This window comes from Eutrigla gurnardus, assembly GCF_963514095.1.
Source record: "Eutrigla gurnardus genome assembly, chromosome: 23".
Classification (NCBI taxonomy): Eukaryota; Metazoa; Chordata; class Actinopteri; order Perciformes; family Triglidae; genus Eutrigla; species Eutrigla gurnardus.
In genome coordinates this window covers 6,910,044-6,928,999 of record NC_139934.1, presented here as the reverse complement: position 1 = coordinate 6,928,999, position 18,956 = coordinate 6,910,044, and the positions used below count along the sequence as shown (strand labels likewise).

At 44.8% G+C, this 18,956-nt stretch overlaps 1 protein-coding gene across 5 annotated transcripts in view; it reads left to right on the top strand.

Annotated features, from left to right (window-relative positions):
• LOC311008755 (protein phosphatase 3 catalytic subunit alpha) overlaps positions 1 to 18,956 on the top strand; it is a 50,602-nt gene that overhangs the window by 4,521 nt on the left and 27,125 nt on the right. For all 5 annotated transcript variants that reach the window (XM_084002604.1, XM_084002605.1, XM_084002606.1 and 2 more), the window contains exon 2: positions 17,035 to 17,235. In XM_084002604.1, the coding sequence (XP_083858730.1) occupies positions 17,035 to 17,235 (201 nt within the window). The remainder of the gene's footprint in view (positions 1 to 17,034; positions 17,236 to 18,956) is intronic.

Genomic DNA, 18,956 nt, shown 5'->3' with positions numbered 1-18,956 from the left:
TGGTATTCTGAACCTGAGTAAGTGCACCTTGACCGCTCATTAGATTAAAGAGGAATTAGGCTCTGTTGTGGATTTAGGGCACGGCAAAGCGCCGGATTTGGACCGATTAAGCTCCATATAGGGGGATAAAGGCGGCTCCGCTAAGAGGTTGTAATCTGACTCCATGCATTAAAGCTGCTGCTCTTGCTAATTCACTCGAACAAATGGATGTTGGGTCTCGATAAAGCAATAGAGGGAGAAACGGTGTTTACCTCCCGTGGCATTTTCAAGATTTGTTGCTTGAGTACAGTTTGGGGGATTTGCAAGCCTTTGAACTCCCCCTGTTGATACATTTGAACCAGTGCGTTTTCATCAGCCGTAGTTTTCAAGCTCATAAGTTTTATTTGTGGCTCATCATGTGGTGCCTTATTTCATCTCCACCATTCTGCAGGAGGAGCAAACAAACATCCCACCCTTGATTGCCTCTGTACCCACAGTGGCATCCGCGCGCCATGGATCATAATGTTGCGTATTTGGTAAAAAATCAGCCTCCGTATAAACAAACACTCAGCTTTTCCTCATTTCATGGCTGGTGGACACCAGCACGCAGCCCTTTTGTCGGCTACAGCGGCGAACAAAAGCCATTTGGAGCAGGGACAGGAATCGTGTGTCATTAGATCCCTCCCTGGAGCTGGTCACAGCGCGGTCCCAAATCGATCAGTGCAGTGTCTACAACACATGTAACTACTATTGGGCGCCCGGTACAGTGTGGAGAAGGAGAGGCTAACCCAGTGAACTGGGTTGCTGGGTTACAGGACAGGCCAGTGGAGTTGTAAATGTGCTTCCTCAGAAGTCCCAAGAAATTGGATTTTGAGCGTGTGCACACCTCTTGTATACATGCATTCACATTAGCGACAACACGTGTCTGTTAGTTAATTTAGGAATCAGATATAGAAAAACCATCTGTCACGGGTTCGTTGCCAACTGCTGTTTTAGCAAAAAAAAATGAGAGCAAATGCTTTGTCAAGGCCTGTGACTCATTGGCTTAACAGAGAGTCATTCAATTAAAACCTCAGCGGATGATGACTTGGTTCAGGAGCGATTTTGTCTGTGTTTTTTTTTGTTTTTGTTGCATAATTTGATTTTGGGAAATTACAGTCTGGGTTAGCTAACATCGGCAACAACAATGTGGAGCAAAACGGGGGGGGCAGAGTTGCATTTAAAACATAATTTTGGCTGAAGAAAATGAGTTTTTAATTGAAATTGACAATAATATCAACAATAACACATCATCATGTCGGTATAATGTATGAATCCATACACCCTTAGCGTTGTCATTAGCTGAGAATTGCAGGTTGTTTACATTTTGAATAGCCTGAGTATTTATTTAACCCTGGCCCACAGGTATGCACACACACAGCCACCTCATACCGCATGCTAAATGAGACACCATTTTAGCACCGCTGAATAATGTTTTGTGCCTCAGAATTAAACAGCGATGTTTGTTTAGCTTCGCTCTCTCTCCCTCTCAAGGACAAACCTCTTCAGTTTTGAACGCACACAGCATTCTGTTCTGGCCTCATTTCCCTTTCGCTATACTCGTCTCTATTAGCAGGGGGAAGGTCCCTCGTGGTGAATGATGCCTACCTGTATGCTAAATGGCAGACTTGTCTTCGTGGAGTCGGGACAAGCTCCTGCATGTCTGTGTGTGACACATGCAAACGTGGACACACACACACACACTCTTGTTGTGTCAGGCGCTGGTTTGTATTTAAATATGGGTAAAATGAGTAAAGCCATCTGCGGTCTGCTTGTAAATGTTAGATTAGTAAGCAGGGAAAAGTCACCGCAGCGGGAGGCGTGTTGTAACTCTTGCGATGGCTCATTGACTCGGTGCTCGTTTTGCGGGGGGGATGACATGGGAGGGGTGCGCAATATGTCATGGTAACTGTCTAGTCGATATTGCCTCGTTTCTGCTATCTTGTAGGCATCGCTACTTGTTGACACCCACACACACACACACACATTGTAGCTCATGCAAATGCGCCCTGTTCCTATGAAGAACTGATGAATATGCAGATTTCTTTCATTTTCAGTACACAGGAATGCGTGTAAGGGAACACAAGAAACGGGCCTTATACAACATGCAGACTTTATCCGGCGGTGAGGAAGTCAAACATTAGATGTGAGGGAGTTTGTCACGGTGTCCTCACTTTGTCTTTTTATGTTACCACACCCGAAACACGGGACAGCGATGCCGGAACTCCAGGAAACAAATTTGCTTCTGAAAGCATTGCAGCCATCGGAGCGAGTCCTGGGAATGACAGCCAGCCAGGCCTAAATTTCTCATTTCTAGCCGAGGCTGTCCAATCCGTTCGCTGCAGTTTGAGCAGAACGGGATTTCTCACCGGTGTCTTCAGGTCGGAGTGCCGCAGTCCACTGCAGCTTTATTTTGGCGGGGGTTCTGGTTTGGCCGATTACTGAAGCGTAGGCACGGAGCGCAGCGCCCGCCAACGTGGCATCAGTGCATTCAGACGGTTTTCCCAGTGATTTCGGGGACAGTGATGGGCTTCATGCCTTCAAATGCATTTTAAAGGACATTTTCAGCATTGGCAGCCTTTGCACTATAAACCAGGAGACCTTTTGACATGTTGGATTTTTTTTCTTTGAGAAATGAATTTAAAGATTTCATCAGACAAGGAGAGATCATCTTGTGTACACAGTTCCTTTTTAATCATCAGACCAGTCAATACTTTTAATTGACTTCATTAAAGACAGTGGAGCAGTTGAACCATTTTTCCCCCCCTTTTTTGGCTGACTTGTATAATGTGATTTAGTATTTTTAGGGCGTTTTAGAAAAAGAAATGTATTTTCACTCTGCTGTGTTATTTCTCAGCTCCATTAAGCAAATTAAGAAAATTAGCTTAATTGTGGAAAGCCCTAATTACAGATGGGCAAATAAGCCATTATATACAACATTGTTTTTCCTCCGTTCATCCACTGTCGATCCGGCTCTGTGGAAGGACGACCCGGGGGTACTTTTCCTTTCTTTCAGGTGTTGTTAGCTAACTCGCTAAAGTACCCAGTGTGTGTGGACAAGAGAGAAACTCCAGCTATACAAATACAGCTGGAGGTGAGTCGAGGGCCCCAAGGTTTATTTACACTCATTCACACGCGTTAATTATAGACCACCTGGCTGAAAATTAACCCTCCTATCCACGTGGTGGTGAATTTAGAACAAAAAATATATATATTTAATTGGATGTCAGCTTGTTCTGTCATTGACGTGACAAGATGTCAGCCGTGTCATCCACATATTTATTTATTTTTTCCAATAAAATCAAGCCATTGTTTTTGCTCGTGGGTCTTTAAAAATGAGCTAGGCACACAGGAGTTAATTTTGGCCCAGTTCTGATGATGGCAGGCTACTCAGTCACTCCAGCCCACGTGGAGAAGAGAGGGAGGAGGACCACTGCCTGGCCCACTCAGTAAAAAACGCACTCTCTGCAGAGGCCGACCAGAGCCAGAGTCGTGACTGGTGCACTTAACTGTAGCAGCGGCATGTGTTTGTTACTGCGCCCTTGCTGTTTTGTCTGCTGAAGCAGGTCCCAGGGTCAGCTCGGAAAAAAACAGACCACCAGGTGACATTTAATCGCTGACAGTCGGGCCTTAGCAGTTCATTTTCTCTGGAAATACTCGTGCTGGTTAAATTTATCTCGGTTTAAAGTTGGACATCATTTGCATTGGGGTGTGAGTTAGATTTAGAGCGATGGTGCAAACTGATATCTCGTCCTGTCTGAGCTCGCAGCGTGCCTCCGTTGGCCAGATTGCGGAGAGGTTACTGTGTCCCTGGGCTCCGATTGATTTTGTGCCTGTCCAAAGCACGCCGGGGAGCCATACGTTACAATGACCAATCATTTGAGCTTTAATGCCGTCCCCCTCCCTATCGGACCATCGTCGAAGGAAGCACTCAACTCCTGTAGCATCTTTTTTTTACTTACTGTCAAGTGCTGCTTATGAGTAGTTGCATTTTGCTTTATTGATTGCATCGCACGCGGCGAGATCCGGTTTCTCGGTGGACTTTTAAGTGGCTCCCTGGCTGTCATTGTTGTGCAAGTTCAGACACGAGTCTGTGTGTTTTCATATGAGTTGACGACTCCTAAGAGAGGAAACTCCCATTCCATAGATTTTTAATATTTGTTAGCGTGAAACTCCGCTAAAAACCGAATCATTAAACCGTAGGAGACGTGTTGTTTCAGCCAGCTAATCTGGACTTTTTTAACTTAATGCCGTTGTAACACCCAGTCTGACACACACACACACCAGCATGGTTGAGGAGTGACACACTGGCGCACACTTACTGCTGAACACAAGTATGTCCATGACACACAGTCTCAAGAAGACTTAAGAGTACAATGTCTTTGACAGCTTTTCTACCAGGGCCCGACAGTTACTTACAGTCAGCACTGTCTTTTTTTTTTCTTCCTGTCCTGTAAAAATGTGAGACATACTGTAAGAGGCTGCCTTTATTTTTCACTGGCTCAACTATTTTCTGTCTCTCTGCCATGTATTCTACTTCCAACAACATATTTCTTGTCTTTTTTTCTTCTGTTTAACTTTGCCATCCCTGCTTTCAACTGGGACTACAATGCTTCCTCCAGGCCACCGCCTGCCATTCATTCAGCATTTCTTTTCATTGCTTTTTTTTTTTTTTTTTTTCTTCACGCTGCCGCTCGACTGTACCAGACCCATGTTGTAAGACCAACACACCCACAACGCTTCGGGCCCATCTCCCTGTATAGAACGTAATCCGATCCCCCCCTGGAGGAATGTGGCAAGCCTTGGGAACGGCCAAATCGAGGTACAAAATCTGCCGGTCAGTCGGCAGATAGTGTATCTCCAAGTGATTTTTAAGCCAGCGTTTTGGCAGAAATTGGCAAGAGTCGAATCAATTTAGCATTCCCCCTCCTCCGGACCAAATTCACAGGGTTTTTTTTTATTTTTCAATCTCAAACAATTCACGACAGTAACATTGGCAGACAGTAATTGTAAGATGCGTTTAACATTTGTTGAGTACTGTTTGTTTTGTAGAAGGCAGTTAAGAGGGCAGGGACTTCTTTCCTGCCTAACAGATGGTGTATATTGTACAGAGCTATGCACTTCTACAGTATATGCCTGCAGCCCTGCATGGGATGTCTTCATAAAGCCTATGTGCCACCAATGATGGTATGTGTTTTAGAATCGGCAAACTGGCAGGATATATGGCAGGTTTTCTCTGGTGTCTCTGTTAAAGTTTAACATGGATAAAATACTGTTGTTCAATACGACTTTTCATATATGTGTAATGGTGACTTTAATGTAATGGTAATGAGCATGGGAATGTCTTTGAAAGTTTGCAGAAGTAAAGATATTGGAGTAGAAAAAAAGCTGAGCAACGGTATCTGGTCTGTAAATGTAAAAAAGATACAGGAGGCCCTTGACCACAGCAGTGGACAGTCTGGGAGTAGAGACTCCCTCCAGGCAGTCAAGCTGTCAAATGTTCCTTTCTGATTCTTGAACTTACTAACTGACCTGGTCCTCAAGGACTCATGACCCTAGCAGCAGGCGTGTTTGGCCCCAAGGGATCAAGGGCGAGACCTAGGCAGCTCACAACCGCTTGACCCACACTACCCAGCAGCACCTAGAGTTGCCTGGAGGCCTGAGTCCTTACTTACACATTTTTATCTTTGATTGGACACTGACTCCAGAGATGGCTTTCGAATGCGATGCTTTAACTGCCTTTAATCTCGCGGCTGCTAGTAAAGCCTGCACAGATGGTGCCTTCGGCATAATACTCTGGCAAGTGAAATTTGAAAGTGCTTTCTCTGCAGTATAGAGGTCAGGCTGGCTGCAGAGACGGATGATTTACTCTACAGTCACTTTTAGCCCAGAAGGGTTGCATAATAGCAGCTACTTCAGGGGTTCCGTCACAGCTTCTCCTGATATATAGGGCTCCTCCAGGGGGCCGGGAATGGCAAGGCAGGGAGTGTGATTGGTGTAGAGTTATATCCCTTGCTGACTCAGAATTCATTTGGTCTTGTAGAGAAGTAAATCATTTGTTGCCCTCCCTCCCCTCTTATTCTAGCTCTGTGTCGGGTTTAATTTTTTTTTTTTGGCTTTTCTTTCTTGGCAGTCAGGTGCCCCTGCTGGCAGGAGATCCCACCACACCCGCACAGTCATGGCCTAGATACAGAGATGGGCTTGAGAGGTGGGCGTGGGCAAGGGGGGGAAAGGAAGCTATGGTAAAGGAAGGGGACTCTTAGGGGCCTTGTTTTCTTGGCAAGATGTCGGAGGAGGTGGCTGGCTGCGCCATCCCATTGCCTCACCACCTGTTCCTCACAAACACCACAGTCAGTCTGCCAGAAACAAAAACTCAACCATTGATCTCTCAAACACAAATATTTGAAGGCCAGAAAGATGGTTGTTACAATATTGAATATCGTATTATGAATCCTAATCCCTAAATTAAAGTTCAGCTTCATTTGTGTATACTTATAAGGTGTGTGCTTGCTGTTTCTGACCCTCCCTTGTCCTTTTGACACAGCAAGGAGGAATGCCATTTCACATATATGACAGGGCTATTCTCGTTGGGTTGGGAGAGTTTGTCCCAGTTCACAGATCATTGTGATAGTAGCACTTTTAAGTAAGGTAAGCTCCCCGGCTGGGAGGAGTACGGGAGGTGAGTTAATTAATGATGAGGAATGTTATCTACAGTTCAGCCGGTGTTTTATGTGGGTCAGCCTCAAGTCTTGTATACTCCGTTTACCAAGTGTGGCTACAAATATAGACCGGCCTCATCCCCTCTGTATGCGTTTAGTAATTGCACTCTAGAAATGCCAACATCTCGGCTGCCAACGAGCCCTCCTTGGGAGGTGCGATCACGCCTGTTGAGGCATATTATCTCAGGCAAGCTGTGAATGGGAACAAAAAACACTGAAGTCAGTTGGAGTTTCGGCAGAAATGTTTTTTCTATTGATTTGTTACCATATTGTATTAGATAATTATAGTATTAAATCAGATTGTATGACAGACGTGTAACTATCTCCCATGTAGGGTTGAGATGCGGTAGTACAAGTTGAGTCAGGGCTTGACCTCCCACTGATGTCCACCATATATTCATAATATGTGTGAATGCCATCTTTTTTTTCAAATTTTTCCATGAACAAGACATACGATACGTCTGCCAGCTATTCACTGATGATATTAAAAATTAATTCCAAGTGCAAAGTGTAGTTCCCTTACACTGCTGACGATTTTATGACCAACCAACATTTAAAGCACAAAGCTGTCAACTTCAAGTGTGGCAGCATACCGCATATATTATTTTTACTTCTCTCCCATGGCATCATTATAATATTCAGTCTCACATTTTTAACTTAGTAGTGGAGCTTTTGAAGTCAGATTTTTAGCTTTGCGACAACAACTCCAACCCCAGCTGAACTGCACCCAGCGGACCTGTATCGTGTCCAGCCACCCGTCTGCATGTCACTACACACTCGTAGAACAAGCAAGCAACAAGAACGCTTTGTGAAGTGGCTGCCGGGCCGCTCTGGCCAAGCTCTCCAGGGTTAGTGGGGACATATGTTCTCGATAGACCCGTGTCGTCAGTCCTTCCCAATACAAGCGCCAGTTGCCAGCGTGATGGAGAGTGGTGAAGGGCTCGCACAAAGGTGGTTCTGTGCACGTGTAGGGCCAGGTTTTTTTATCCAGACTGGAATCCAAACACGCCCCACCAAACCTCCCTTCGATGCCTGACCTTTCTGTTTACCATCTGAAGAAAAGGTTGAAATTGTAGCCTTGAAGCGCTGCAGAAAGATGCCATCGCCGAGGTCGAGACCAGACACATGATAGCACGGACCTTTGCCTCTGTGTGCATTTCTTTTTTTCTTCAATGGCGGAGCAAATTCTTGATCTCACTTTGTGCAATTCCACAAGACGAAAGCCAGTTGGCCGAGTGAGCATGCGTTCTGCAGATTGCTTTGTTTTGCACTGGTGTTAGCTCATGGCCTTGCTTGAACGCATAGCTTGAAAAGGGGCAATTAAGGATAAGCCCGACTAAATGGGGGAAATCACAAGCACTGGCCTTTCACACAGCTTCCCTTCTTATCTGCCAATGAGCAAACGCTATAAAACAGTGTGGCGGCAAAAAGCTATTGGTGTTGGCCGCCACTAAAGTGCTCAATGGCAGCTCAACAGTGACTTATAGCTGTCTGCTTGTTGTGTCAGGACTTTTTGAAATGACAAGTGAAATTACCATATTGCATTTATGCTGTATTTGTCATGATCGCGGTCTCGCTGGGGAATGTGCACATAAGTGTGGCTATGAATCTGTCTGGCTGTTATGTGCCACAGGTTCCATTTGTGGGGGGAATAGCCTGCATACAGCCGAGCGTGCACCCGTAGCACCCCGTCTTCCAGATCCTTTCAGCCTCCTCCATTGTTCCGTCTCTGCTATGCTCCAAAGCTGATTACAGCGCCTTCTCTAATGAAAGCTAATCCTGTGTCACGGCATTGTGGAGGAGGAGGAGGAAGGAGGAAGGAGGAAGGGGGGGGGGCCCTCAGCACGGCAAAGCTAGCAGGGAATGTCTTCTTCAGGGCCTGTCAGAGTGGCTTTTAGAGGAAATGCCAGAGTGTTAATGTCTCCGCAAACCTGGAAATCTGCACAGTGTTTTACATTAATATTGAGCTTTTTTTTGTGCTGGTCTGTTGGCCCTTAACACCTTAAACAGAGCACTGCCCAAACTTGTAATGGCCTGCAGTAATTCACTTTAACTACGTACGGTCCCGTTCATCATAGCTTCTTAGTAGTTGGAATTGACACACATTTTTCAGTGGTGGTACCTTGCTGTTACATTTCCACTCTCCTTTACCTGTACTAAAATGAAAACCCTTTCTTTCTAACAATTTCCATACACTTATAATTATGTGTGCGTTTGATAAATCTGCAGGAGTGGATCGTGTTTGACAGATTATTGTTGCTCTTCGCCCCAGCACACTTTGATGCATTTTTATTTTATTGACTGATCTTTTCACTGTCCCCGACTCGCGCACCTCCCCCCACTCCTGCTCCAAATCACTGTAGTCATTTGCAAGCCGTGATCCAGGTCCCTGCCGACCTTCCACTGTGTCATTGATCGGCTGCTACATCGATGGCTCGCCACGCTGCCCCCCGGCACCACCAGAAAAGCCGGTGCAGGCACACATCCCTTAGATGGCCATCCACCCACCGCCACAGCGTTGGGCACTTACTCACATCCATCCATCCTTGCATACATTTATCCATCCCTCCATTCACCCACGCCAGCCTCCCACGCTTTCAGCCCTTACCTCACTAATTAATCAGGGACTTAGTCAGAGTGCTGTCTGAGCAGCGGTGCATTTTGATCACCTGCTGCTGCTAACACTTTCTACACCTCTCATCTCAAATCTGCCGAGCCAGCAGCAGGATTAACGTACGCTTGTCACTCACTCTCACATTGCTGACGTCCCGGGTCTACTAAAACACCGCTGTGGACTGTTTTCTGTAAGCGCTTGACGGTCTTTGATAGCCCTGACAACGATGGCAGGGATGGATGCAGGTCTTGGGTGTATTGTTGGTTTGTTTAGTGTAAGGCCTGTCAATCTTAATAATGAGGATCCCCGGATAACTGTTATTGATGGGAACCTTGGTGGAGGCAGCGGCACGCGTTATTGCAGTGAACAGCTGTGTCCGACGCACAATCGCACTCCTTTTGTGTTGTATGTGTTTGCGTTCACCACGTTCTGCTAATATATAATCTATTAAGCACGTGGGATACGTATGATAAGGCTCGTTTCCAGCCTTTGATCACGACATCGGTGCAGAACCTAACCTGCTGCCGGCAACTCGTTTTTTTTTAAGCCAATATTTTGATGGATGAAAGATTAAGACTGAGACTCTACAGCGCTGTTTCCCTGGCAACCCCTTTTACTCACTTGTATATAATATCTCTCCTGTTTGTTGATACGATGTAAAAGCTTCCACCACTGCAGCAGGCGGAGATGGTCAGCAACTCTTTAATGTACAGTCAACGTCCACTGGTTGCATTTAATGAAAGTGATGGTCGTTACACCTGCAATTAGTTATGAGACTATTGTTTAAAGTAGTGAAAATGTGCAGTTAGAGAAATACGATACAAATTTACAGAACAGCAACAATGTTATTCTGCAAAATAAAAGCTGATGAGCAAAAACTGCAAGGAGTGCTGAAACTCAATCCAATGTAGCTCTACAACCGTATAAGCAGAGTGTGCAATTCATTTGAGGGAATTAATTGAGTAATTTGAAGACTCAATTTTGTAATTTTAGGCCATGAATTATTAATTACAGGGAGCGAATTAAGTAGTGCAGGAGTGAATTATTAATTCGAGGGGAACGATTGATCATTTGTGTGCACAAATTATTGAATATGTTATCCTTAATACCTGCTGGGCTCTGGAGTGTTGCTTGTCTCGATGGCATGGTATCTTTGATACAAGCCTCCTGAGACTGTGTTGACTGTTCTCTCCAGTCCCCTCCTGTCTTTTTCCCTTTCTCTTCTCTTTGTCTGTCTCTGGGAAGATGAATGCCATTTGCTCCCCTTTTTTCTGCCTCCACCACGGAGGTAACCACTCCGTCCCCACGCTGCACAGATACATCGGCGCTGAGCTTCAAAGCTGCGTTTTTTTTTTTGTCCAGGGCCGACTTCTATCCCTACTAATGCACGGTAAAGAGCTCCATGCCAATCTATAAGTGACCTTTTCACCGTTAGCCCTAAAGGCGGCCGGCATTTTAAATCTCTGGTCTGTCCGCCGCGTCCAGATGGGAGGCTTATTGGCTCTATAGGTTGACTTCATTTTGAATGCATCATCATAGAACATAATCTATCTTTGCCCTACTGAGTCACACTGCAAATACCAGGGGTATATGGACCCAGTGCATCAGCTCAGTGATGGAATCGAGCCTGTTTCATCCAGACGACCGCTCATACGGTTCGGGATCATTTTTAAAGGACTAGTCGGAATTTCACTCGTCGACTCCCAGTGCAATTCTTTTCCCATCCATTATGCAGACTATATTGCGTTTCTGAATCATACTAAATGTGGCGAATGGTGTATTTTATGCTGATTTGCAGCAGCAATGATTTGCTCCACCATTCCTACCATTCTGCAACCGATATTTATATCGCGTTAATCGTATGTAAGGGATGCATTATTTCTATGGACTTATGAATTATTGATTGACAGTGTTGAGGCTCTCTAGATGGGATGGAGAAGGAGGCGGAGCTGCAGAGGCACCAATTTCAGACCTGACATAAAGACATCACGCGGGTCCGTCCTGTGTGTGAGGTAGACTATATTGCAAATAATTTATCACCTCCTGCACATAATGCGCCGTATGGTTCAGCTACTCCGGGTCTTTTGTCGTCAGCAAAGATAGCCATATCTTTTGCATTATGCATGCCAGGTAATCAGCTTCCGAATGGACTCCGCGGTGGTGTAATAATGAAGCGACGGAACAGCTGCCAGATGACATTTGACGTCGAGGCGCTTCCTGATGTACAGTATGTCCTCTGTTTCCTACCGCCTACAGAAGCTCACGCAGTCTGTTCATCCTGGACCTCTAAACATATCCCGCTCTAATTGAATGCCGTTGTGTAATTCAATTAATAAACCCCAGCTATCAGTGGAGAGTGACTTGCACACTCTTAGTGCCCTGTTCAACACTTGCAGTCGTCCTCCGTGCACACATGCAATGGATGCTTCATCACCGAAAAATAAGTATTTTTTCATTTCTGCATTGCCGATAGCTGATTCATCTCATGCATGTAGTGCAGCTCCATTATACTGTTATTCTCAGCAGAGTCGATGTGCTGCTGGGTGGTTTTCTTCTTCTCGTGTGTTGCCTATTGCAAACAAATACTGATGCATGCCACTCCACTGTGGGTGTGCTTGTCTTACCTTCAGAGGCTCCTAGTCTTCACCTGCGACATGTTGTAGAAAGACACTAAATTACAAAAAAAAACAGACACAAAGTGACCACAAAGAGACCCAAAACATCTACAAGGAGATGCAACATGACCACAGAGACATGCAAAACAACCACAAAGAAGCACAGAACGACCACATGGAGGCACAGAAGGGCCACATGGAGGCACAGAAGGGCCACGTGGAGGCAAGGAGTGGCCACATTAAGGCACGGATCGGCTACGTGGTCCGGCCACATGGGGGCACAGAGCGGCTATGCAAGAGCGCCCACGTGGTTCGCCATTACTTTGTGTGAGGAAGTCGAGTCGTACTGTAGATCAGCATCGCACCACCTTTTGCATACTGTCATCTGACCGTGCATTTAAATGACTGCAGGTATTCTATGCTTTGTATGAAGTGCCCTTCCTTGTACTCGCGCATAATATTTGTTCTGCCTCAGCTCCCCGTTGGTCACGCTGAGATTTCCACTGGTCATGCTGAGTCTTAGGGGAGGAAAATTGCTGGTGTGGTGGCATGTCTGGTAGAAAGGGGGGCGCGGAGGGTTTGACATGGGCAGTGACAACCCAAGCCGCTCCACAAGCGGAGCATCATGCACCGTCAGCTATTTCTTGGGGGGGGTGGTCAATTGGGCATCTGGATGCTGTGCGTTGCAGGATTTAGGTTTATGGCCCTGGCATTGTAAGAACGTTTTATGAGCGTAGATCTGCTGTATCTGTCGATTCTTAAGGTAATTCATTTATTTTCTCAATACACGCTCCTTGGCCACAGTCCCAGCTTGGAATGAAGCCGACTTAATACAGAGTTATTCGAAGAGAGCCCGCTCCTCATGACATCATCTGAGGCAGCCACAGTCAATTTTGTCAATGTATTGCCGTGCAGTTGATGAAAATAAACCAGCACCATGGCTGCCGGCCGTAGCACTCGTTAGGAATCGGTTGACTGACTGTGTGATTGAGCTGTATTATGTTTTTTTTTAAATGTAGCTCAAAGTACAGGCACGTTTTGTTGTTTTGGTGTAATATTTTGCTCTGTATTCGTCATGTAAGGTGTAGCACACATCTTTCAGACAGCTGACAAGGCCAAGAGGGAAGATGATATACAGGAATTGTAAACACCTGGTCTGCCAGTTCAGGCGATCGCAGTTGCACTCCGTGTTCCTCGCTAAATGAAGCCGGGGGTGGCTGCGTGGTGAGCACTGCAACACTCCGTCTCACTCTTTCCAATTAAGCTGATCTGTCCAGCACCATATGACGGCGCACCTCCCGCTGTCTCGTTCCTCCGAGAGATCGCATTAGCTCTGAACTACACCAACCCGAACGTTTCAAGCTGCCTGTTTTCCCCGCTGCTTCCCAGCGGCCGCCGATGCACCGCGCCCCGCGTGAGTCGGGTATCTCAAGAATTACACCTGAACGTCTGCTATTCTCAGAGATAATTATTCCACTCACGGATGCCGCATGAACAAATGTGGCTGCTGGCGGCTGATGATCGAAAGCTTTGTTAGTTCAAGACCTAAGCCTCTGCGCTAATCCCCTGAAAAAAGGAAATCATTAAATGTTGCTGTAAACCTTGCTGACCAACAGAAGATAATTTCATTTTCTAGGATAAACTTAAAGTATTTAGCACACCCTCCAGACAGGCAGAGGTTCAGTGGTATAGTAGTCTTTAAACCTAATCGCTGATGGATGACTTTAATTTGTAGCTCGGTAGATTACGACGCTAATCGGAGACAAATTACCATCCAGTGGAATGCAGATTTGTTTTTATTCCCCCCATCGTCTCTGACCCTCTCTTCACTCTCATCCGAGGTTCGAGGCTGCGGTGCAATTTCCCCGCTTATGTAACAGAAGGGAACACAGAAATTGGTCAAATGAATGAAGGCAACAGCGAGCGGCTAATGGAAACCGCTTTTGAGTCAGTTTATGCTCTCACGGCTATAAATCTCTGAAAGGATCTGACAGGATATATGGTAAAATAGCTACGTGGGATGTTCTGATACTGAGAGTTTGCCATTTTGTCGGTAGCACATATTTGATTAGTGCAATGAGAAAGATTTTGCCCATATTTGTAATGCCATATCTGAGTGCAGTTTAATGATGTGTTCTTGCTTTAATGAGTTGGTAATCCACAGTGTGCTTTTTAATTTTTGTCATGAGGGGTAACACCTTTCTTTCTTTGGAGCGTAGAACCGTTACAATGTGTCACGTAATGTTTTGGCAGTGGTGGGTGTTGCTCCTTTTTAATACGCTGTTAGAAATTCCACGGGGGGGGAAAGTTCACAGTGTTTTCATTGTCGCGGGTGTAGGAAATCGAAGGATGATGTTTTGAGAGCATGCCAGTGTGCCAACAACCACAGCTTTCACGTGGGTTATTCCTATTCAAGAATAATGTTATTCCTCGGCGTTTTGAATTTTAGGATGTGTTATGTTATGTCACTTGAGTCGGTGGGAGCAGATGTGGACGGCATCCGCAGCCTCTCCCAGAAGACATGGTATCACATCCACCTATGAATGTGTATATTCGGTATAGCCGTGGAGATATTACGACTGTTTTCCCCATGAACCACCCAGACATAATGTTTCTTTTAGTTGTTGCAGAGATTGTTGGAAATAACTTGGATTGTACAGCACGGTTGCAGTGTGCTGCCTCTGGGAGTTCACCTGTCATTGCAGTAATGCTTAATTGGCTAACAATGTGGGGCTAAGGAAAATACTGCACTGTACCCGCTGCCCTCTGACAGTTATGCAATTTTACATGGAGTTTATTATGGCAGAAAAACTAAAATCAATACCCTTTTCATACGAGTGCTCTTAATCACCCAGGGGATATTTGTGACATAATAATATTGCAGATTCTTGACCTTGTCATGTCATTCTCTGTAGGGAAGAAAACAGTTTGAATGTTCGCCCCTAACACCAAAAGGGGCCGTTGTGGTGTAGTTGTCGATGTCAAAAGCCCCAAGGTCCTAGCCCCGGGCTAGAGTTGCACAGCAGGTGCTCAGGGGAGGCCAACCTGGGGGTCTTTGGTAATTCCATCTCTTTATTTCTGAATGGCCCAGATAACTACTGGAGACGTTCGGGTGATATTGTTTTTTAAAAGATCGTTTCAAGCACATTCTGTATTTATTTAGCTTGAACAAAAAAGTTCAGAGAGCCAATTCAGAACATTTTGTTCCCAAGTGTGCAGATGGCGATGGCGGGAAAGAAGAAAACCGGCTTATCTGGCATCGTGATGTTGACTTTCAGATATCCGTCATTCGTCGGCTTTAGGCAATGTCATCGTTTTTAAGTCAAACTGCACCAACAAGTGTAAGTATATCGGCCAGATTGTAATGCTGAAAATATTCACTGTGCAAATCTGCAAGTCCAGTAAATCCACAATTACGACGTACACCTGTTGGTTAGCTTTAAATACCGCGGTCGAGATCCCAAATATCGTCTGTCAACGAGCACCGTGTGACACAGAAAAAAAAAGTACAGGTCTGATTACCGCTGATGTCACTTTTGGGAGGGATGGATGTGAACACAAACACTCGCACAAGCAGAGCCACTAACTCAACAGTATTTGCCACGGGGCTTAGTGCTTTAGTCACACGTGTACGCCATGTGCAAAGTCTGCAACGTGAACATTTTATTAAGAGTCTTCTTTTTTTTTAGCTGCTGACTTGAAAATGGTCTTTAATGATGTGATTTTTGTACAGTCAGGAAGTAGTGTGCTCATCATCAGGGGGTATTAAAGAAGGAAATATTAGGCTTTCGTTTAGGTGGAAGTACCTTTTTTTTTAGAAAATAATGGTTTCATTAAAATAAAGTTCCTTTTTACCTGTGATGTCAGCTGCTACAACCAACCACAGGTCCATTTTAAAGGACTTGCATTGTGGGGTTTCTGTCCTTTTGTTACAAGCTTTCCATTTAAAGTCTGTCTAAAGACTCATTGGGCTGTTTGAATAGAAAATGTGCATCTATTTAAATAAAAATGCATGCAAACAGGATTGTCCTGTTTGCAAAATAGAGTGCATTGAAATAGCGTGAAAAGCTATCGTTGTATAAGCCACTTAATAATCAGGATGAGTAGAATTTGTTGTTGTACTACACATATTGTATATTGCATAATTGCATAAATAGTGAGGCATACAGCTGATTAATTTAATTGAATTGGTACTCAGTAGTGGCCGATACCTAAAGCCATCTGTATTCAGACTGAGAAAGTCCCTTTGGTGTGTCCTTCCAGCGAGTTTAGCCACCTTCGGTTTCGCCAGTGGGCACGGAGGAGAATTTAGTGGCGCTCCCCGGGCTTCTGACTCGAGACGACCCCGATTACAGCGTCGGCCAGGACAGAACAGAGCCCCGGGGAACAGGAGGCAGAGGTGAAGCTGCAGCTGATGGAGAGGGATTTATTTCCACATGGGTCCATACGTCGCCTTTAAATCGACAGTAACGGAGATCTGCTGGTTGATCTAATTTCCTCGACGCCTTCAAGACTCTCTTAAAGTCTATTTTATTTCCGTCTTTTTAAAAAGTTGAGACTGACAAGTCAGACTAAAGACTGTTCTGTTCTGATCACACACACAAAAAAAACTGAGCACATTTAAATATAGAAATGGTTGCATATTAAACACAGCAGGATAATACTCGAATCAAAGGCTTTTTATGTTAATAAAAAGCATTTTTATTCCGTGCCTTGTTTTCAAAGTGCAATCTCTTTTGCTGTGAATATTGCTAAGCAAACTAGAAACAGTGTGGGTCCGCTATAATTATTGAATATTGAATGACTCCCAGATCATAGCAGCAATCTGGTAGATTGTCTCAGAGGGTGGGCTGGAAGCACGGGAGTGAACACTCACTCCGACTCCTGCAGGAGTAGATCCCCTGGAAGGTACAAAGTACCCACTAATCAAACAGCTTAGATGCCTTTTGCTCAGTGATGTGGAATTAACCGTGTATGCTCAAAAAGCCTTATGTCAGTGAAAAGTATATTAAAGCGCAGTAAATATGTCGTAATAATGCTTGTTTTTGTTGTTTTTCTACCCTGGCAGCTGTCCCATTCCCCCCCAGTCACCGACTGACCGCTAAAGAGGTGTTCGACAGCGATGGGAAGCCCAAAGTGGACGTGCTGAAAGCTCACCTCACCAAGGAGGGCCGCGTGGAGGAGTCGGTGGCCCTGAGGCTCATCGGAGAGGGCGCCACAATCCTCCGCGCAGAGAAGAACCTGCTGGACATCGAGGCCCCTGTGACAGGTCAGCTTTTCATCATATCTAGCAAATTGTGAGGATTTACTGTCTTTTATTTGTCTCGTGTAACAGCGAATGTGAGGATTTTATCCTGTTAGTTGAACAGCAGGCACTTGAAGACATCCCCTTGTGCATGACGGAACGTTTTAATGAATTTATCGTGAAAATAGTCGCCACACTTCAGCGAGGAAAACTTGGCCAGCTGCTTTTTCCTCAGTTACCTTAACAAATGAGCGTTGATGATCAGCACGATAAGACGAGAGTGTTTGCACGTCGCAAAAATGGCAGAAGAAGCACATTTATCATCCAGCTCTCGACAACCCAGCCATTTCCTTCCTTTGTCACATTGTTTTTCCGTTACTCATGATCGTACACGAGTCCAAATCACAATAGCAGTATACAGTATTTGTTAACCTTGTGCAGAACCGTTTTGTTTTACATGCAGAGACGTGCACGTTGTATTCATAAAAGCACGCTCTAGGTTATTTTAAGATGTAGCCCGCATGCTTAAAGTCCCTTTTTGAAAACGTAATTGTCTTAATTAAGTGAGTCATTTTGCCTCCAGGCCACACGTGAGCCACGTGGCTAGCCATAGCAGTGTGTTTTATTTTTAGGAGACACACAGGTTCAGTTCATCCAATTTACCAAAAGTAACAAGCTTGGTGACACTCTGCTGCTTCATGCATTCAACGCATGATGACACAGAAAAGCTTCACGGGCTGTTGATGTTTTGATACTCGGCTGACTTTGGAAACGCCGGCTAACCTTGGAGAAAAAAAGGGATTATGATTGTTTTCATCAGAGCATAATCAGTGCTGTAAAAACAGCTAGAAAAGCAAATATTTTGTGTTTTTTTTTATTATTATTTTAACAGCCGAGCACTTATTTGGTTTTAAAAAAACCGCCCTGGAGCTGAAGTCCAGCTCAGGAACATGCTGTAGAGGAGGCTCGCTGATGCATATGCACAGACCCAGTGCGTCCATTGTGGTCATTCTTCCTGGTCAAGTACCCTGTTCCTCCATTAGACTTTCTGATGAGGCTTCTTTGATGCTGCCGTAATCAGAGGCTCAAAGGATCTATGGCAACCCGTCATCGTTTCCCCCCAATACGAGCTCGTTCTCAAAACACAGGGAAGCTATTACTTAAATTAATGAATGCACGGCCCTTTTTTAAATTAAAGAGTGGCTCTCATGGGTTTTCTGAGGCCATTATAATAAGAGATTTTTTTTTTTTTTTTTTCTCTGGCTGTTAAAGAGAGCGAAACTGAACAAAAAAAAAAGATGCAAACAGGTTGGACAGAAGCCTTATCTGCTGCCTCTGTCTGCTCGTTTGTAGGCACATAAGCAAAGGATTAAACCAAATCCTGTTAAACATAACTGGATTTCTGATTATTCAGCCACGTATAGGCGTGATTGGCTTTTGCAAAGATTCTTTGAGTGATTCGTGTGCATGACAAAGTACTGTTGGCCCCGACATAGAGGGGAAATCTGCACGATCAAATGATATTGACCGTGCAGTTGAAGGTAAACGCCACTAAATAAATTAAAACTTTGAACAACATATGCACAATAAAGCAAAGCTGTGATATTTCACAGAGCCTGTCGTCTCACTACGCTGGAGCTCGGAACAAAAACAAATCTCTTAAAGTGACAGCGTTTTATTATATAAGACATTAATTTGAATACAAAAAAAATGTGATGTAAAATATGGCAGTGAACGACATGTTT